We start from the raw sequence: 19,890 nt of genomic DNA, 5'->3' as shown, positions 1-19,890 counted from the left end.
TATTCCCAACTTTAGGGTTTTAGTGAGTTTGCCCTCACTGGAGATTTTATGGTAAGTAAACACTGGTCGGTTAAAATGTTTGCGCTCGGAATAAATGCATTTCCTATTTTATTTGTATGTTATTCTCTTGAGTGTAGTTTAGCTATGGTTATCTATACGCTATTGTTGTTTTTTTATTTCCACTGTGGCTAGTCTCTTGGGGTTAAGTTGGTAGGTTAAGATCAGGAGAATCAGACTGCTGCCCTGGAGTAAATGGACCTGTTGTCTGCTGATTGAAGTGTTTATGAACAGTTTCTGATTCCACTGACTTTTTCCGCACTTGCTGTAAATGAAAGATGGGATGTGACACCATATTGTAATTAATAAACAAATACACTACTGTTTACTTTTAATACTTCTGTTTTAAAATTATGTTTGACAAGTGTAGAAACATAATTTTGGTTGTGTACCAAGTGTCAGTGTTTTTAAAATGATTTATATTAGAGCACCAATATTTGCAATATTTGAATAAATATTTTATAAAGTCGACTTTAACTTTCCAAAATTGCTGCGGATTTTAAACCCCTAGGTATCATGTTTGCTGGTCATTAAATAATAATTTGGGTATAGTACTTTATGTTTTCTTTTAATTCAGTTATGAGGCCTTGCTGTGACGAATCAATCTGCTGTTGGTCACACGGTTTCACGTGATGTGAATTTCGCAGGTCAGAGTTCAGCAAGCGTGAACGTTAGAACGCAGCGAAACTTTTTGCACAAGCTTACGTTTCCGGTCTGGCACATTGACGTGTGTGTGATGACAATGGAATGAAAATGCATTGTGACCGCCCCTTAAAAGGAGCCCGATTTTGCTGGAAAGCCACTGCGTAGCGACCTCGAAAAAACCTTCACTGGAGTTGAAATTGAATGTCCGATCTGCCCACTTACATGGTAGATGCAAGTGTCTAATTCATATTTACCTAACAATTCAGATTTATTTCCACACATAAATGAGGCCTAAAACTGATTTTTTTTTTTTATGTTCATGGGTCACATTGGAGGAAAATGCAGAATCTTTAATGCAGAAATTCACACATCATCGCAAGATAACTTATTAAAGTGTCTTCCAAAATCTTTTTAAAATGTCAATCATAGTCTATGAATTATAGTCTGAAACCAAAAAACTGGAGGCTGCACTAATCATAAACTGATTTTGTGAAGTCTGTCACAATCTGGAGGCAGACTCACTTGCAACTAGCATTGACATCTCCCGACAGCAGATTAGAGAAACTTTCTATTGAATGTTATTTAGTGTATTACAATCGTAAGTTTGAACACTTCCGCCTTTAAAACACGATTCCAGCATTCCTCAGGACTTATCTTACTCAACATTTCATTGTATTTGGCATGTATGTTAAATTGTCTTGTCTTCCTGAACAGATCTGTAACATGGTTGCAGTTCTTGATGTTATCACCAATTTGGAGAAATACCCTATCACCAAAGAAGCACTTGAGGTTTGTTAAGACATACACATCATGAATAATATAATATCTGTCTGCTTAACATAGAACGTGTCAAAAACTCTTTCTGGGTCCAAGTCGCTACTATTTTTCAAGTCTTTTAAACAAAAATTTGTACACTTATTTCTGGGCTCATTGTTTCCCAGATAACATTTTTAATGATTCAGAAAAGACAAATCATTGTCTGGCTAACAAAGATTTTGTTACGGAGACAAAGGTTAGAATAATGGTTGTTGTAGTATAAAAGAGACTGTTTTTGTTTACTCTTGGGATCTGAGAGCGTTAGGACCGGAAATGTCAGACTTATCAGTCAGATAATATCTTGTCCATCATTACTCATCATTAATTTGACTGAAGAATTTTTTTTTTTTTTTTTAAAGACTTGTAATGAGCAAATTTTAAACTTTTCTCTGGTGTTTTCGTTTCAATGCAGGAAACCCGCTTGGGAAAGCTGATTAATGATGTGAGAAAGAAAACAAAGGATGAGGACCTTGCCAAACGTGCCAAGAAACTCCTGCGGAACTGGCAGAAGCTGATCGAGCCCGGCCAAAGTGACCCCCCGGCGAGAGGAGCGCCAAATGTCCCGGGTTCTGCCAATGGCGGTGCTCACCCCTGCCGGACAGACACTCCTCCAGCGGTGCCCCCTCCAAGCAAGGTCGCTCCCGAGCTCAAAACTAGAAATGACATCCATAACACATACTCGCCAAAGTCTGAAAAATCCAGCGGCCGAAAACGGCGGGGGGAGCAAAGGGATAGTCCACATCTGCCGGCCAAAATGACAAAGACCCTTTACGAGCCAATGTATTCCTCTTCCCCACCATCCAATGGAATTAGGGGGAGCCCTGAGCCACTCCTGGATAAAGATGATGACGTACCATCTGACAGAATCCGCATGGAACATCTTGAGAATGACAGGCACAACAAAATTCCTGTCAACGCTGTGAAGCCTCATCCGAGCTCTCCGGGGCTTACCAAACTACCTAGCACTTCCTCCTTACTCAAAACATCAGTGTTACAGCAGCATGCGAGAATGGATGGAGGCGGGCAGCATCAGCCCAAAAGCCCCCGCTACTCCTCGAGTCCGCGCAGCGTAACGCACGAGACGATGGCCAAGAGGTCTTCGACATATGCACCAAAAGGGACTCTCTCGAGCCCGGCTCAGAATTCAGCCCAAGTGCCCTCTCCTTTGCCCACGCTGCAGCCTTTAACGTCGCCGGCCCAGGCGTGCATCAGCGACGGCCCGTCATCTGTGGGGCTGGAAGGCTCGATGCACTTGCACAGATCGACGGATAGACTCTCCCAGCCCCCAAACAGCACTGCAACACTGGAGCCGCTCTCCGACTCCCCGCTCGCCACACACAGCTTGGAGGAGCGGAGACCAAGGGGCGAGAGGGAGGGAGCCACCTCCAACTCGGAAGGCAAAAAGCGGAAGAAATACAGACCCAGAGACTACACAGTAAATCTTCAGGGGCAGTCCTCGGAGGACATGACCAAACCAGTGCGGTTAAAAGATCGTAGGTTGACCTACGACCCGGTGACCGGACAGATTAAGCCCCTCACTCCGAAAGAATCCCACCACGACATAGAGTGCCAAGGCCCGCCAATCGCAGAGCCTTCGGCGAGGACTGAGATGCCGCCGCAAAAGACCCCTACGTCGGTTCCCAACCCCTTTCAACAGACGAACTGGGAAGATCTGCCCAGAAACGAAATCATTCAATCGTACCTTAACCTTCAGAGCAACGTTCTCACATCCTCTGGAGCACAGAGCCACGGGGCGCACATTTTCATGACTAAATATTTTAAGCGAGAAGAACACGACGTCAAAGAGTCCCGGAAAACGCATGCGTTAGTAGCGAGCAGCTCCCCGACAGAACTACCCGGGGTGACCCGGGAGGTAACGAACGAGGACCTTCTCAGAATACACAACGAACACTGGCCGGGCGTGAACGGTTGTTTTGACACCAAGGGAGCCTGGTTCGATTGGACAGAGTGTATATCGTTGGATCCTCACGGCGATGAAACTAAATTGAACATCCTGCCATATGTTTGCCTAGACTGAGAGAACAGGGCTTGGAAGAGTTTTCAATGTTCCCACTGTGAGTCGAAGGAGATCAGAGCGACTCTCCTCGTCACTCTGTAATAGGTTCATCTTACAGGTGTAAAGAACGAACCAACGGCGGTTGTTCCGAGTTTGGTTTTCCACAAGAAGGAGCTGAAGTGGCGTCCTGTTTGTAATGTGCTGCTACCAACAAGAATTTGCAAACAAGGGTTGTATATAATGGCTCGCAGGGATTTCACTGGGCCAGTTCTTGCACAACGTGTGAATAGGAGGGTCTGAGCAAGCATTGAGCAGTACAGATATGTTTAAAAGCAAGTCGAGAACATTTTTTGGCAGTTACAAAAAAGCTTTATGTGACAAAGAATAAATTATAAAAGTTTCTTATCATGTATGCATCTATTTATTTGACCATTTTTTGTTTTCCATTTTTTTTTTTTCTCATAGCAGAAGGTTATCCACTAAGATGTGCAGATATGTTTGAGGCTTTTCTGTTCGGATCACACATTTGTCCCCTTGTTTATGATGTACTTGAGGCATATATATATATATAAATACATTTTTTTTTCCCCCACAGCGGCTCTCACTTATGTGTGCTAATTGCAGTAGATACCGACATTCCATTTCGCCATTTCTCGCTTAACATTTCTTTCTCGATTTCAATATACGTGATTTTCATATGAGAGAAAAGCAATCTATTTTAGATGTGTTAAATAAAACGATATTTTAAACAAATCTGTTTGCCTAGATAATTGTAAAAAGAAAAATACGGATAAATATGTCGAAAAAGAGAAAGTATTCGTGTGCTAGAAGAAAACGCGGTGAATGGCCACAGAGGGTGCTACTTTTCATCTTCATACTGTGAGGACAGGAAAGCAGGAAAATGTTAATATGCTGGAAATATACTTGTTACCATTCCTTTTAGATATTGTTTGCCTTACTGAAACCATTCAACAATGACTTTCTTATTTGAAGAGCCTTAGTGAATGTATGGCATTTAGACTTTTGTTTAGGTGGTACAGAAGGAAACACTTCTTGGCATCTGCCATATGGTCTTTTTATTTCTCATATGGACGCATTGTGCTATAAATGTGTCAATAAATATGCGCGTTATCCTGCTTGTCTGTACATAGTTCTTGCAATCCATGTAAAACCTTTCTAAAGTTTTTCTTTCTTTTTTTTCTTTTTTATGAATGTAATTAATTTGGGAGGAAACAAAGCATTTTGAATGAAAGACCCAATCATTTGTGTTGCTGTTCGCAGGCATCTCTAGACCTAGATTTATAGGTTGTGGTCCTATTATTCATTCAGTGTTTTCAGTTTTGACATTGATCGTGTTTTTTTTTTTTTTCTTCATTCAAAATTATTTTAAATGCCTTGCCATTGTTTTGAAGACAAACGTCTTGTGAAGGGGGTGAAACCAATTTGCTGCCGACTTGCAAACACTGTGTGCTCTGCTACCTTCGTCCTACCAATGTGCCTTTGATGTAAAAAGTTTGGAAAGGCTTCCGCTAGCTTCACTTGGTTTCAAAAGTACAGCATATGTTTTTCTTAAAACCATGTCAGATATTCCAGGGATATGCATTGTTTTTGAAGCAAAGGCCATCTAAGAGCTCAACACTTGGTTAGGGTATTGCAAATATAATTTGCAATTTAAAACTAGAGGAGAGACTTCTTTGATCATTTTTGATCAGTATATTTGTTCAGTGTTTAACATCACTTGTTTGTTCGAAAAAATAAAATGATAAACTCTTTGCATCATGGTACCCTTTCTTCCGTTAAGGTTACTTGTCCTAAAAATGCTTTGTTCATGAGAGGAAAAATATATATATGTATATTGTGTGTGTGTGGGTTTTTTTTTTTTTTTTTGTAGTGTTGTTACTTATGCTATTTGTGTCTAAGTGTTGCAGTCAGGTTGCTAGCATGGTGTGTCGTGGAAACCCCCTTTAACTGAAGCTAACCAAAAATGGTTGTAGTGTACGTGCATACTTAACCTAGTCTTAAAGGGAAAGTTCACCCAGAATGAAAATTATGTTGTTTACTCATGTCATTCCTAACCTGAATGGTTGACCTTCTTCTGCTGCACCCTACCGAAATTTGAGGAATGTTTAGATGTTGTTGTTTTTTCTTAAATCAGTGTGCTTCAAAACAACACTGGACCTCATTTAGCAGAACACATTTTTACTGTAAAAACTGTTTGCTTGAGCATTTTGCAGCATCTTGCACTTGAAGTAACATTGTAAAAATGCGTTGTTTGAATAGCTCCTTACACCAAGTTTCATACCAAAGATGATCATTAGTTTTATCTGTCTTGCACGAACAGTCAACATTTTAAAGAATCGTTAACACGTTAAAATGTGGATGAGTTTCTAATGTAAATTTGTAATTCAGCATTACATCACATCAATGAAGCGTCACGGTAATCCATAAGTAATCCGTTAAAATACAGTCTTGTGAAATCCAAAGCTACGTGTTTATAGATGTTTTTAACTAGCCACTTTCACCAATCCTAATTTTGCTTTCTGTTTTGGAAAAGTTCCTTTGAATCGGGAGAGAAATATGCACAGATCAAGCACAACTTAGCAAGAACCTGTCCAGTAAAGTCCTAAACAAATATATCGGGTACATTTGGATGTGAGATTGCAACGGGGAATGGCCTTTTTACAAACAGTTGTCACTTCGCAGAACATTTACTGAAGGATTGATAAGACTTGTGGCTTACTGTGATGTTTTTATCAGCTGTTTGGACTCAAAAGGGTTCACTGGCGAGCAAGTGGTGTAACGCAAAACTCTGATGAAGATAAACTCATTGACATCTGAATGGCCAAGCCCTGTATTCCAGTCCTGCGTTGCTTCCTCAGCATTTCAGAGAAATATTTTATGAATGCTAGTGACATCATTCAGTAGCCTGCCTTATTCCCAGAGGTGACTCATTCCTCAGCTACCGCGAGTCTGGAATACCAGGATGGACACAGGGATACTCCCATTGTAAAGGAATTTGGTACTTTAGTGCCATATATGGAGTTTTTGATATCAATCAGGGCCAAGAAGGAAAAAGGGGGGAGTCTGCAGCGAGCGCGCCTCCTCATTGGTGTCGAGGTAACAGAAGGAAGTTCTGGATCTACTTAGGCTAAATTAGTAAAGCAGACAAAACTATCAAACTTTATCCGACGCCTTTCTTTCGGTTCCCGACCATCTATTTTGCAACTTTGGCTGCTCTTGTAGCTGACACAATGTCTTCGCAGTTCAACAGAGGTCCAGCCTACGGCTTTTCAGCGGAAGTCAAAAGCAAGGTACGTGGAATAATTAACAAACTAGTTTTAAAACGGTCGTGGTTTGCCGTGTTTGGCTCTTATGCAATAGAAATGGTTTCTTCTAGTTCTGGTGAAAGTTAAAAAAACAAAAAAACAACAACATTGTATCAACAAATGTTTCTTAAACTTCCCGTAGTGTTAACATGTAACACACGTGTTGCGATACAAGATTTAATATCATTCGTGCTTCATGTAACGCATATTGCTGTGTCTCATTTGACGCAACTAGCTGTCAAGGCAAAGCTAGCAAAACGCAACAGAAGTCGCGGAAACGGCAAAGAAAGTTCTAAGAACTCTTGGGGCGTTGCCTCCAGTGCTCAAACATGTCATTGTGATCTGGCCTGAAAAACACACGGCTTGCGCTCACAATAAAGCTGCTGTTGGCTCACATTCCTCTTCCTGATAGTGGTTGTGATTTTAGCACTCTAGTATCAGTTAGCAGTATTGACGTTAACTAGACGGACAGATTTATAGCCTCAGATAGGCCTTTGATTTCCTTATTTGGCTGTTTGACTATATTTCAAGTCGTAAATGTAATTTATATCACTCACTTATGTGTCTTCTTTATGTATCGTGGGGCATTGAAGAAACGATCGAGCAGATCTTGTGTGTTTCTTGAAGTGATGAGCATGGAGCTGTATTGTCTGACTGCAGTGTGATTTTTATTAATCAGTGCCGTCTTTATTGTTTCACAAGATTGCACAGAAATATGACCCCAGAAGGAGGAAGAGTTACGGATTTGGATTGAGGGCATCACCGGGCGCTCAATTGGAGATGACTTTCAGAAAGGGTTAAAAACGGCGTCATTCTCTGCGAGTAAGTTTGTGTTTCAGTGATGCCCCCATTGTCTTTTTCTTAAAGGTAATTTCACAACATGACCTTGCGTAACCTTGAGGTCTTGATTTGTTTGCTTAAAGGCTGGTAAACAAACTTCAGCCTGGGTCTGTGAAAAGATCAACCAATCATCGCAAAACTGGCATCAGGTAAGCCGACCGTTTCCACTTCTCTTAAATGTTTATTTTTGAGCGTTTTAGAAAAGCTAGAGGCATTGAACTTTTCTTTTTCTTTCTTTTTTTTTTTTTTTTTTTTTTTTTTTTTTTGCACGGTTGTTTGTGTTCACATAAACTGCTGATAAGATTGTCTAGAAGGTTATGCTTTGTCTGTTTCATTCTGTTGCAGTTGGAGAACCTGACCAACTTCATTAAAGCGATCACCACCTACGGACTCAAGCCTCATGATATTTTTGAAGCCAATGATCTCTTTGAGAATGGAAACATGACACAGGTTCAGACTACCCTCCTGGCTCTTGCTGGCATGGTAAGCTCCTTTTGAATCGTGTAATTTCAAAGGAGGACAGCCTAACTGTGACATTTCAGTCTGTAATTATAGATTCTCTCTGTGTTTACAGGCTAAAACCAAGGGCATCCACTCAAATGTAGACATTGGAGTGAAGTATGCAGAAAGACAGGAGAGGGCGTTTGACGAGGAGAAAATGAAAGCCGGACAATGTGTCATTGGATTACAGGTCTAAGAAAACTTTGACCGAGTATCTGTAATTATTTTAAACTCTCTGAATATGGGTCACGGTTATTTCCAATTTGTAATGCAGAACTGATTTGGTTCAACCTGAAGTGTTTGTAGCTCACTTGCATGTCTTTTAATAGATGGGAACGAATAAATGTGCAAGTCAAGCTGGAATGAATGCCTATGGCACCAGAAGACACCTGTATGATCCCAAGTCACACATTTTGCCACCAATGGACCATTCAACCATCAGTCTGCAGATGGGCACTAACAAGGGGGCTAGCCAAGTAAGTACCACCCTCCTCCTGTGATACGGCTTACTCATTCTGATTAGTGGGGTTATTGGTAACTGAAACTAAAACCAAGTTGTGCTCAAAAAATAAATAAATAAATATATATATATATATATATATATGGGAAAAACATTGTTTAAACATGTTTGAAGTACTAAAGCTAATAAGTGAGAAAAAACTTTTTAAAACAGACTATTAGACTGGCATACAAAAAAAAAAATTATTTGAACCATTACTGAACTAAACCAAAATACACTTATTTAAGCTGAAGTATTAACATTGCTAAAATTTGATTCTGAAGTAATGGAAATTCAAAGCTAAATAGAGTATTTAAAAAAATAAAAATAAAAAATACACTATTATATTGCACTTTTTCTTCCGATCTCATTTGTATCAGTGTTTTCATTTATCATTTAATTAAACACTAAGTTTTATCTAATTGAAATAAAGCTGAAATTAATATTTGGTGGTATGAGTAATATTGAATAATTCTCCTCTGTTTGGTGTAGTCTGGTATGACCGCTCCAGGAACCCGTCGTGCCATCTATGACCAGAAGTTAGGCACTGACAAGTGTGACAACTCTACAATGTCTCTGCAAATGGGCTACGCTCAAGGCGCCAACCAGAGCGGGCAGAATTTCGGGCTTGGCCGTCAGATCTATGACGCCAAATACTGCCCCAAAGGTGCACCCGGCGCAAGCGGAGAAGCTGACACCGGCTACACGGATTACCAGGACGAGGGCTACCAGGGTTATCAGGATGACGGGCAAGATTACTGAATCAACCAATCGCAGGTCTCAAAAAGAAGCTAAAGGGAAGTTAATACTTCCTTGTAAACAAAAGACCCAAAACATTCCATTGCACCACAGTAAGCGTGCCATCTGTCGGATAGTGGTGAAAGTGACCAACGTGAAACATATCACTCATGTTTTTAAATGTAAACGTCTTCTTTTTATAAACATTTGTTTTATTCATTTGAAGCGAGAGCCCTACAGAACATATCAGTTAAGTGTTATGTGTATTGATGATACTTGTATTTTTATATGGTTAAAGTGACAGTCATGTAATTGCACAACCACTATAATAATATTTAGTATTTGCTTTAGTTGTTTAGTTTAATGTAGTTTTTATTATCGTTTTGTTTTTAATTTTCGGTGAAAATGCTGATCTCTTCTTAGATGTTAAATAAGTGTGACGGGGGTTATTGTAAAGTTATTCACATAATCCCAATTTTTTTTTTTTTCCTGTTTTAATCAAGCTGTTGTGAAGAAATTTGATATTAAGTATATACGAGAATGAGCGTTTTGTGAGCCTGATTCATTGTTTGAATATTTGAACATGCTCAGGGGTTTAAAATCACTTTTTCTTGTCAGTTGAGCATGTGAAGGTGAATATTTGCTGTTACAGTTGAAAGATACAAAGTTAGAGTAATGAGGAGTTACTGCAGTTATGTGGTGCATTTGTGTTAATTCAAGAGCTTTTTTTTCCCCCCAGTGATATTGTTACTGTGTTTTTAGGCTGGAAGGTTGAGAGCACATTCTTGACATGCACAAAAAGGAAGGGTTCATCTATCATTTCAGCAGCTTTTTTGTAATTTCTTTTGATAAATATTATACTTCCTCACTTGATTAGAGGAAATGAATGTGGTTTTTTTATAATAATACACTTTACTGTCGCACAGGCAATCTGTAATGTGTTTTAAAGAGTTCATCTTTGTGTTTGTGTTCCATATTCTCATCAAATACTTTACAGTCCGCCTAGCCAGAACAACTGGAGCTTGTCTTGTTTTCTTTGGATTATAGTATTGTGAAAGGAAATTGAAGTATAACATTGTGAGCCTTGAACATTCCAAATTAGGAACTGGATTCACTACTTTTTTTCCACAGTATTTGTTCTCATTCCAAATGACCCTTTGTACTAGACGTTGGAAATTTTACGTCTGCTCAGAAAAATCACTTAAATTGATTTCTGTATATGCTTTACACTTGTTTTGTGTTTTTTACTTCTCTTTTAGAATAAGATGGTTAAATGGATGTAGTAAAGACTGGGTTCAGAATAAAAGATGTTGAACAACATTACTGTCGTCATGATTCATTCAATTTACAAGCTTTTGTTCTCTGAAAACGAAACCAAGCAAGCACGCTGATTTCAGTCCTGTGCAAGAGGAACATTTGCAATCTCTGAAACCAAAACCAAATTTCTCAATCCTGGATCCGTAATCAACTCTCCAGACAGTCAAATGATCAAGCAGTGCTGAGTCAGCTGAGTATTTCTGGATTAGTGCATACTGGGACACTGGAGAAGGGACTTTTTTTCTAGTGGTATAGCATAATCTTTGGATTTGAGTAAGAGGGGACTCGTCTAAAAGTACCTGTGAAATTCTGCCATCATCTGGTAATGAGTGCGAGAAAATACCCCTTACTAGGTAAGCTATTATAAAGTACCTATAAAGTTCATATTTTATTTGATAAACAATATTACATATGTGAATAATTTAATATTTCACTTCTTCACTTTTCTGTTTAACAACGCCTCTGTGAAAGGTGTCCAAAGAGAGCAGGGGTTACCTTGTAATAGAGGGCTTGTAAAATGGTTCTAAGGCTAAAAATTATACGTGTTATCAATATATTAAATATATTTTACCGCAAACTCCTGTCAATATTACGATGTTGCGTTCTTCGCTTCCACCAGGTGGCGCTGCTTGACAAGATCTCTCCGGCTTCTCCAGTTCGGTCCAGTTTTTGCTGCTTGAGGTTGCAATTTGTTTTTACAGCTTCACTTTGCCGTCACGTGTACAGATTTGTACTTTTAACGCCTCGCTTGCGTCTCTTCTCAAACAGGTCTGCAGTGAGTTCGTCTAAACGAATGTCTTCTTGTTAATGAAATGCTGCATTCCGTGTTGTCACGACGCTCGCCTTCTGAAGCTCCCCAATGATTTATCTTCACGACTCCTGTTAAGGCAGGTAGAAGCTCAACCTGTCATACAGACGATATAAACGCAAACATTATACCACACGTGTAGCATGTAGACTTTCTTACACTTCTGTGGAACGAAAAATAAGTATTTTGAAGAATGTTTAGAACCAAACAGGTTTGGTTACCGTGGACGTCCATGGCATTGGTTAAAACCCCTCAGCCATTTCTCAAAATGTGTTTTGTGTTCCACAAAAGAAAGCAAGCCGTATGGCAAAATGTTTGTATTATTTAACCCCAAATGCTTCTAAATCGGATGTTGGTAGCCCATTGTACAATGGCTTTCAGTGAAATACAAAACAGCAAAGGGTTAGTGGTCATCAGGATTAACGATAATTAAAGGTGTCCTATAACTGAATAATATTTTTTATGGTTGTTTCTTTTTTTTTTTGTAATATTCTGCTCCAGTGGTTTTTAATATAGCAACAATACATTAATAGGAAGAATGACTCAATGTTGAATGAAGCTTTAAGAACCATAATGGCTGTTATATAATGAAACATGTCTTTATGTTTGTGCAGTGGCCTAGTTTTCAGTTGACTGTACTGTACTTAATAACTTTGCTATACATGAAGGAACTACATGCAGTGAGCTTGTTTCATAATGTCAGAACCACTTGACATTTGAGCCTTTGTCCAAATAAAGTGTACTATCTTGTTGCCTTTAAGTCAGACCAAAAGCATCCGCCATTATTATAAAGCAGGATTTCACGTGTGGACCCTGAGCAAATTTCAGTTTGCTTCTCTTTATCTGCACACAAGTCTGATTAGACAGGTGTTCTTCTCTTAAACCGTAAAAGCGTTTGACTGTTAAATACACTAAACTCATCTGGAAGTAAGTAACTGAAAGCACATTAGTGACGATTTGGCAAGTTAAGAACTTCTCTCAGGTGTGAAACATTGAGTGTGACACTTTCGGAAGCCAATACAACTGTACTTAAAGTCAAGTCAGAAGAATAAGCTGATTTCCGTTAAGTAAGGTTCACGTGTGGTTAAGACCATATGGCACCACTCCTACGGGAACATTCAAGGACAGAGCCATTTTACTTTAATTCAAACTAAAAAACTTTTCACTGTTAATATTAAAAAGTAACAGCAGGTCCGCTGTATGCATGACTGATACGTGTATTTGCAGCCATCTGCTCGATTGTATTAGTTATCATGTTTCTTGTCTCTAGGGCACTGAGCAAGCTCGAGCACCGTCAGGACATTCCAGCATCACCTGCCGTCTCTCAGGCATGTAGATGCACTAAACCCTCAGGTCTGAAAAGAGCTGCAAATGTCTGCTTGACACTCCATACTGATCTAAACAAGGTCATTTCCTTTGCATTGTGTTTGTGTTTAATGCAAGAACTTCACTGACACTTGACATTTTTTTTAAATAAAATCTTTATTGGTCACTTCAAGACCAAACATCTTTTATAAAAACAATAGCAAAACGCTTTACTTTTTGGAAAACATAAATTATAAGCAAAAAGATAAAGAAATACATAATGATTTTTTTTGTACAACATTTAAATAATATGGAAATCAGAACATGACCTTTTAAAGTTGGCAGGGATACAGCTGTAACGCTACAAAGAAAGTGTATATTTCTGTTATTTACATATAAGTGACAGCTACAGACATATAAAGGCAGTCAATGTGACTGAGAAAATAAATCTCCACAGGAACTCCTCGTTTGATTTCAAAACAGGAAAATACACAAGTAGTCTCAGATCGTTTAAGCCTTTGGAAAACAGCATGTGCGTACCAGAAAAAAAAACTTCCACATTTAGATGAATCTGAAATGAATTGACAGTCAATGAACTTCTGCAGATCTACTAATGCATGTCTGTGAATAATGCCTTAAGATAAACAGTGCCTTTACAATAAGCATTCTCAAAAGTACTGGCTCAAGCTTACATAGCTTATTTGGTCCATATTTTAGTGGCAAGGTTCATTTCTTCCCCAAGCTTTTTTAGCTTCGGAAAGTGCTTGCGATGGCGCTTAACCATAAGGTCTTTTGACGTCACCGTGCCAGATTTGTCTAAACATGTAGCAGATCCTTACAGTGGCCTGCACCATATAAAACATGCTGCTGCTTGCAGAGCTCAGGCACATTTAGTTCTAAATAAAAGAGCCTATTTTTGTGCAGACTGGGATTTGAGTGTCCACCACATTCATGATTCAGACTTTGTCTGTTCTAACAAAGACACTCCTAAAAGAGCTTTAGACCTTTTCAGCACCGACACGTTATTTTGGCAGGTTACGAATGGTGGTTTCTCCACTAATATCATTGGTTAAGATCTCAGCAAAGGTCCTCTATGACTTGTTCTCGATCTCGGCGGGTGCAATCATCATGGTGGTGGTTTTCAGCGGGTAGTAGCGGCCACGCCAGGTCTTCCAGAAGACTCCTTGCTTTCTCTGGTGCCTTTGCTTTGGTGCAGGAGTAACAAAATACTTGCCGTTCAGGTTTGAGCGACCGCAATTGCTAAACCACCAACCACCTGGAAAGTCAAATTTACAAACCAATTAGAACCACAGAATCACCCATATGAAAAAAAAAATCTCTTTTATAGCCCATGGCATCATGATGTTACCTGATAGCTGTTTGGCACAGTTGAGGTCATTCTTCTGGTCGTTGTCTTTGTCGCGGGTGGAGAAGGGCACTCCAGATGTTTCGGTGGACAGAGAGCTTTCCAGGTTCCCGGCGGGACCCCCAAGAATGCGCAAGGAATAGTTGCTCTCCTCGCCGTTCAGGTGGAAAGGGTAGTTGATGGTTTGAACTTCATCCCGCCAGTCGGAGAACTGCACCTTGAGGATGTAGTTGCCGCCCTTGGACACAGAATGGATCTTCTCCAGGCCAAGCCAGAACTCACCTGAAAGCAGCATTTAAGAGGGACATTTAAGAGACTCTGTGTACTCTGGTCTAGGAATAGGTCAAGAGATTTAGTCACTCTGCAATTAAATCATTTAAGGGTATTAGGGATTCAGGATTTGAAAATGTTTCCTCTCTAGCCAGGATTGATCTGATCCCTTATCCTTAATCTGCCACTCTACAACCCTTATTAGTGGGTAAATCTCTACACCTTAATCAAAGTGTACTGGCAGATTGTTGGTCACATGCAAAACGAAATCAGTTCACATTGGATTCTTACCATTTAGGCTCCCAAAGCCAGTCTGGTATGCCTGCCAAAGTTGATCGAAGTCTACAGATCCATCTTGGCGTCTCTGGATGACAGTCCATCCTCCTTCTGTGGATACACGCACAAAACAAGAGGATTAACAGCTGTCCTGAGTGACTTTTTGGGGGATGGGAAGGCAAATTCCAGTGTGGGTTATGAACAAAGATAAGATGCTCTTTTAAGAGGACATGTGAGATAAATGGAGAGATAAAATGGCAGAAAGTTTGTGCCACTTACCGGTGTGTCATTTCAGAGAAGACCTCAAAGGACTCTGAGTCATTTGGCTGGATGGTGTACAGCCCGCTTGTGGTCTCACCCTCAGGAACAACTCATGACAGTCAGAAGCCATAGCTGAAAGACACCAAAACACCACAAAAATGTTCACACGTCTGCAAATGACCTTCACCCAAGTTTGTATACAAACACTTTAAAGTTGGCACTAAAATGGAAATCGCTCACACGCCTAGGGTAAAAGTTTAACACATTGTTTAATAGTGAACTAAACCTTATCTCAAACGCAGAACCTTGAACGTGCCACCCAAGAACCCAAATGCCAACATGGAGTTTGTTTTGAACACCCGGGGCAATAGTCCAAGTCATCTGATGTGTTGTTATTAAACAAATGTCACACTGGTCCAAAAGAGCATTCGGTGTAATGCTACACACACTGACATATATTTCTCAGACAAGCGCGGCAAACATCTGCCAAACAAAAGGCAGTTTCACATGTGAATTCTGACCCGGCTGAAACAATTGAGGGTGTAAACATGACCTTTCCCCTAGTTCCCAAGCAGAGACTTCCTCAGTAGAGCTACAAGCATTCCTTCCCCTGCCCCCTCCAGTCTAACTCTCCACGCCTGCTTCACGTGCACAGCACCCTCTGCTGACATCACAATGCATGGGCAGCGAGTGATCCGGGAATGCCGAGGCTGCTGCTATTTGAGGAGCAACTGCACAGGCCCTCAAGGGACTATGTGAGATGAGAGTCAGATGCCAAAAACAAAATAAATAATTGGCACTATCTATCCTATTAAAAATTGGATGCCCTACATAAACGGACAATAAAATATAAAAATTAACATTTAAATATGTGTGTGCTTGTGTATGTATGTATATATATACATATATATATATATATATATATATATATATATATATATATGTATGTATGTATGTGTGTATGTATGTATGTATGTATATGCACACATACACTTACAAATAATGCAGCAGATTTAAAAGACTCAAAGCATATGGTTTAAGTGAAGTGGTTCTTAGTCTGGCACACTCATTGACTACAATAAAAGTGGTGGTCTTTGTGGATGAGTAGGGTAGGGGGTAGTCTGGCTCTGACAGATCTAGGTAAAGGTTGCACGTTTCTGAGAGAAATGACGCATTTTTTGAGCGATCTCCACGCGACAGAGAAAATCTGTATAAAGTTCATGGTCCAAAAATATGCACTCTGTACATGGTTTTCACTGGATTAGAGCCAGGAAATCTAATCTAAGGTACAGGATATACTATATGTGAAAAAATAAGCCTCCCCCTTTGCTCTTGGCCAGATTTGAAACAAATCTCTGCATGCTTGTGACCCTGAGTTAACACGGTCCAAGACTGATGAACTCTCACACAATTGGAAGGCATCCAGTGAAACTGTTTTTTTAAGCATTCTTTGATCCCTCTGATGTCAGAACTCGCCATGAGAGGCTTTATTGTGTTGCTTTGGATGACTGTTCTGGCCCATGTGTTTCTGCTAGGTTCACCTTTCACCTACTTAGAGGTAGTCACTGCTTTGAAATGGAGTTTCAATTTCCAATCCTCAGTATTAAAATACTTGTAAACACCTTATAGTTAAACGTTTGAAAAGTTAAGGTCTTATTTCCATAAGACATCTCCCACATGTTTTCATGATACTTCTTCTAACTGGACATGTTTATCAACGTTACGCAGCACATAACAAGGAGCAAAACAAGCTGCACAAGTCTCAGCATGTTTTTGGCAAAGTACAAAAGTTTATATATTTGTGCGCGTGATGTTGTTATCTGAGACTGTAATAAGGCAGATTGATTATGTGAATAGAAACGACTAGCCAGCATTCTGTGTCTTTGTACTTTTAATTTTTTCTCAAATCTAAACACATTTTCAACACATTATATATAATATATATATATATATATATATATATATATATATATATATATATATATATATATATATATATATATATAATATAACAGAATGATGAACTGACTCACCAACAGGTGAATCTCGCTGTTCAGAGGAGCTCGCGTTCAGGTGAACATCATCCTCCTCCTTTTTCAGAGAAGACCGCTCGCTTCTTCATGTGAATCTACATGAACATTATCGGTGTTTGCAGTCGCAGACTTAATGTATTATTACCACACTAATCCATAGTTACATTATATTTCATAGAGTATTTTCTCACCTGGTTTTGGAGGGTCCGAATGCGAACATTTTGTTTATCCAGTTTTTCTTGCTGTTGCTTGATGCGCTCGACTAGTTCATCGATGCGCTTATTTTGCGCCTCCAGCATCCACTGAAATCACAAATAATTTGCGGTCAATCTTTATCCGCACTTAAAAACGTGGCCTTTTCCAAACCTCGGCGAACCGCAACGATAATCGTGGTGTTGTTGACAATTAAGTTTTTATTTTCCAGTATAACCGGTCTTTCACACGGCGCTTTTTTTTTAATCTACGTCGTTATGTAACAGTAACACGAACTCGCAAAGTTGCAGACAACGAAAAACCAAACCGCTGCGTCCGCGTGCGCACGAAACGCTTAAGGCTTCTTTCTGAAACGTCTATCAAGGGGCCAATGTCAACACACTTCAAACTTTCCTGGAGGTCAGCAGGCTATGTCACTTTCTTTGTCTGAACAGCTGCTATCTTTGCACGTACTACACGGCTCTGAGTTCATGCTATGAAGCGGCGTTCACGCCCACGTGAGTGGCTCGCGTGCCCTTCTTCTATTGGAAAAAACACATAAACCTATCTAAGTAAATCTTGATTAGTTAATTAAAGTATTTAGAATATGATTTTGACGAATATATGCAAACGCATAACTAAACATTACAGTGCATGTCAGACAGATATGTTGTTAGCCTACGGTGAAAATCCTGTGACAGTGTTCTTTCATATACAATGAGGTTTTACTCTTACCTGAATGGTTCGGGCATCGCTGTAGTTGCTGCTGGCAGCTTCCAAACCTTCTCTCCTTGCATCAAGCCGTCTACTTTTTCTTCCAGCTTATTCATCCTCTCGTGATCCTTCTTCCTGTCTCGGCGAGCAGCTCTTCTGTCTTCTCCCCCGCAGATCGATGGACACGTTTAGACCAGGTTCTCACGTTCCTCCAGACTTTGGGGCTTTTGGCTTTCAACGCCTCGCTGTCTTCTTTGAAGCTGCTGTGTCAGCTTGCTCAGCTCTGATATGGTGACGTTGAAGACCTTCATCTTGATGGTGGTGATGTTCTCACCTGGCCTTTGGTCTTGTCCACATGCTCTTTAAGACTCTGACCTAGCTGCAGCAACCCATGTGCTAGCACATTAACATCATCCCACGCTGCATACTGAACTCTCTTCTCTTTTCCAGAGGCAGCTCCTCTCCTTTCCAGCGGGAAACTCGTCCCGGAGCTCTGCCAAGATTGTGATGCACAGCAGATTTGCCAGTGGTACCTTCATCTTGCTTGTTGTGTGTCTGTGGTTGACTGCTGATTCTAACTTGTAGTAGAGAGCGGTTAGCTGTCGCAGAGTTTCAAGAGCACAGGCCTCGCAAGCGGCTGAAAGGCTAACTTGTTTTTATACCCTTTCTGAGCCGTCTAGCCTGTTGTGATTGGTTGGCCATCTGGAGGGAGTGTGTGAGTCTGCCTGGTGTTTCACCCTCCTCCTCCTTAACCATATATTTGCTTCAAATGTGGACCATGATGTAAGAACGGACCCGGTTGTAACCAGAAAGCCTGTTCATTTAAAAAAAAAAAAATTCATGTTTTAATGAAAATTGAGTGTAGGTTCACAATAATGATTAATATTGAGCAACTCTTATGTTTGTATTTAGATCTTATATTGACTTTTAGTAAGTGGTTTCATTTGGATTGATTTTATTTATAATAACGGCTTTTTAATTACACTAATTTCTGACAAACAATCCTACTGAGCCTATTGAGATGTAAAGAACATCAAATCTTACGAATCAACTGTGAATGATTTTGTGCACCCTGCCTTGTTTATAATGTCCGAATAGCGAGTGCTTCCTAAAAATGCTTGACATAGAAAACCATACATACAAATTCTGCTTAGCTTAGAGAGAGAATGTGTGGAATGGTGCGTGAATGGACACCGGGTTTTCTCCCAGTGTGAAGTCCCCAGAGGCTTTGTGTGGAGACGAGGTGAAAACGTGCTGCAGCTGAGTGCTGTGGTCTGAGGTGGTCTGTTCCACAGAGCAGTGTGAGAATTTTTAGGGAAAGTCTACGCTCACAGAGTTTTTCAAGATTCACCTGAGGTTTCCTGAAGATCACACTCAGATATCTCTTTGTAGCCATGCCAGAGAGTTTGTCTGTTTCTATGGAAAGCAATACCTGCGTGTTTTTTAGCTGCTTTTTGTCTCGTGACAAAGGAGAGTTGGTGTTAATTCCAGTGGAGTGGATATCAGCACAAGTGCTACAGGAGTTTGCCTTTCTCAGCCTTGGCAGAGCTTTTCAGGTTTTCAGATAGAGATTTGCTTGTTTTACAGCCGCATTTGCAGACGTGGTCAAAACAGGATTTGAAAGGGTAATCAGGCGGAGCAGAAGCCAGGACTTGATTGTTTGTGACGTTAGTCACGTCTGAATAATATGTTTGATGGAGCTGACGATATATGAATGACTATGTACACGATCCTTCAAATATTTGGGGTCAGAAAGCTGTCTTTTAAAAACTAATGAATACTTTTAATGAAAGAAGAGGTTAGATATCATGTTATCTTGAGACTTTTACTGACTTAAAAATGTTTATAACAACAATATGGCGATGACTCTTTGGCTTTACTTTCTAAACTGTGCCGTAAAAATACACAA

General features: G+C 39.9%; 1 protein-coding gene, 1 long non-coding RNA gene and 2 pseudogenes across 2 annotated transcripts; 3 read left to right on the top strand and 1 right to left on the bottom strand.

Moving 5' to 3' along the window:
* Positions 1-1,347: 1,347 nt before the first annotated feature.
* Positions 1,348-3,943, top strand: LOC122332994 (mediator of RNA polymerase II transcription subunit 26-like). Its single transcript, XM_043230474.1, has 2 exons — positions 1,348-1,491; positions 1,931-3,943. The coding sequence occupies exons 1-2, from the start codon at positions 1,384-1,386 to the stop codon at positions 3,554-3,556; spliced, it is 1,734 nt and encodes a 577-aa protein (XP_043086409.1). The 5' UTR covers positions 1,348-1,383; the 3' UTR covers positions 3,557-3,943.
* Positions 3,944-6,667: 2,724 nt separating this feature from the next.
* On the top strand, positions 6,668-10,664 carry LOC122332991 (annotated as a pseudogene).
* A 341-nt stretch (positions 10,665-11,005) lies between these two features.
* On the top strand, positions 11,006-12,339 carry LOC122332993. The gene is made up of 3 exons (XR_006248567.1): positions 11,006-11,109; positions 11,376-11,437; positions 11,525-12,339. It is a non-coding gene; the product is annotated as an uncharacterized LOC122332993 (long non-coding RNA).
* A 688-nt stretch (positions 12,340-13,027) lies between these two features.
* On the bottom strand, positions 13,028-18,583 carry LOC122332992 (annotated as a pseudogene).
* Positions 18,584-19,890: the final 1,307 nt, after the last annotated feature.

This window comes from Puntigrus tetrazona, unplaced genomic scaffold, assembly GCF_018831695.1.
Source record: "Puntigrus tetrazona isolate hp1 unplaced genomic scaffold, ASM1883169v1 S000000152, whole genome shotgun sequence".
Classification (NCBI taxonomy): domain Eukaryota; kingdom Metazoa; phylum Chordata; class Actinopteri; order Cypriniformes; family Cyprinidae; genus Puntigrus; species Puntigrus tetrazona.
Note: the sequence above shows the minus strand (reverse complement) of the source record. Positions and strands in the feature narration are given on the sequence as shown.

Bases quoted from the DNA above. Each gene is read 5' to 3' on its own strand.
- LOC122332994 (XM_043230474.1), top strand. From the start codon at position 1,384: ATGTATGTTAAATTGTCTTGTCTTCCTGAACAGATCTGTAACATGGTT. The intron at 1,492-1,930 runs GTTTGTTAAGAC...GTTTCAATGCAG, and splicing joins TCACCAAAGAAGCACTTGAG to GAAACCCGCTTGGGAAAGCT.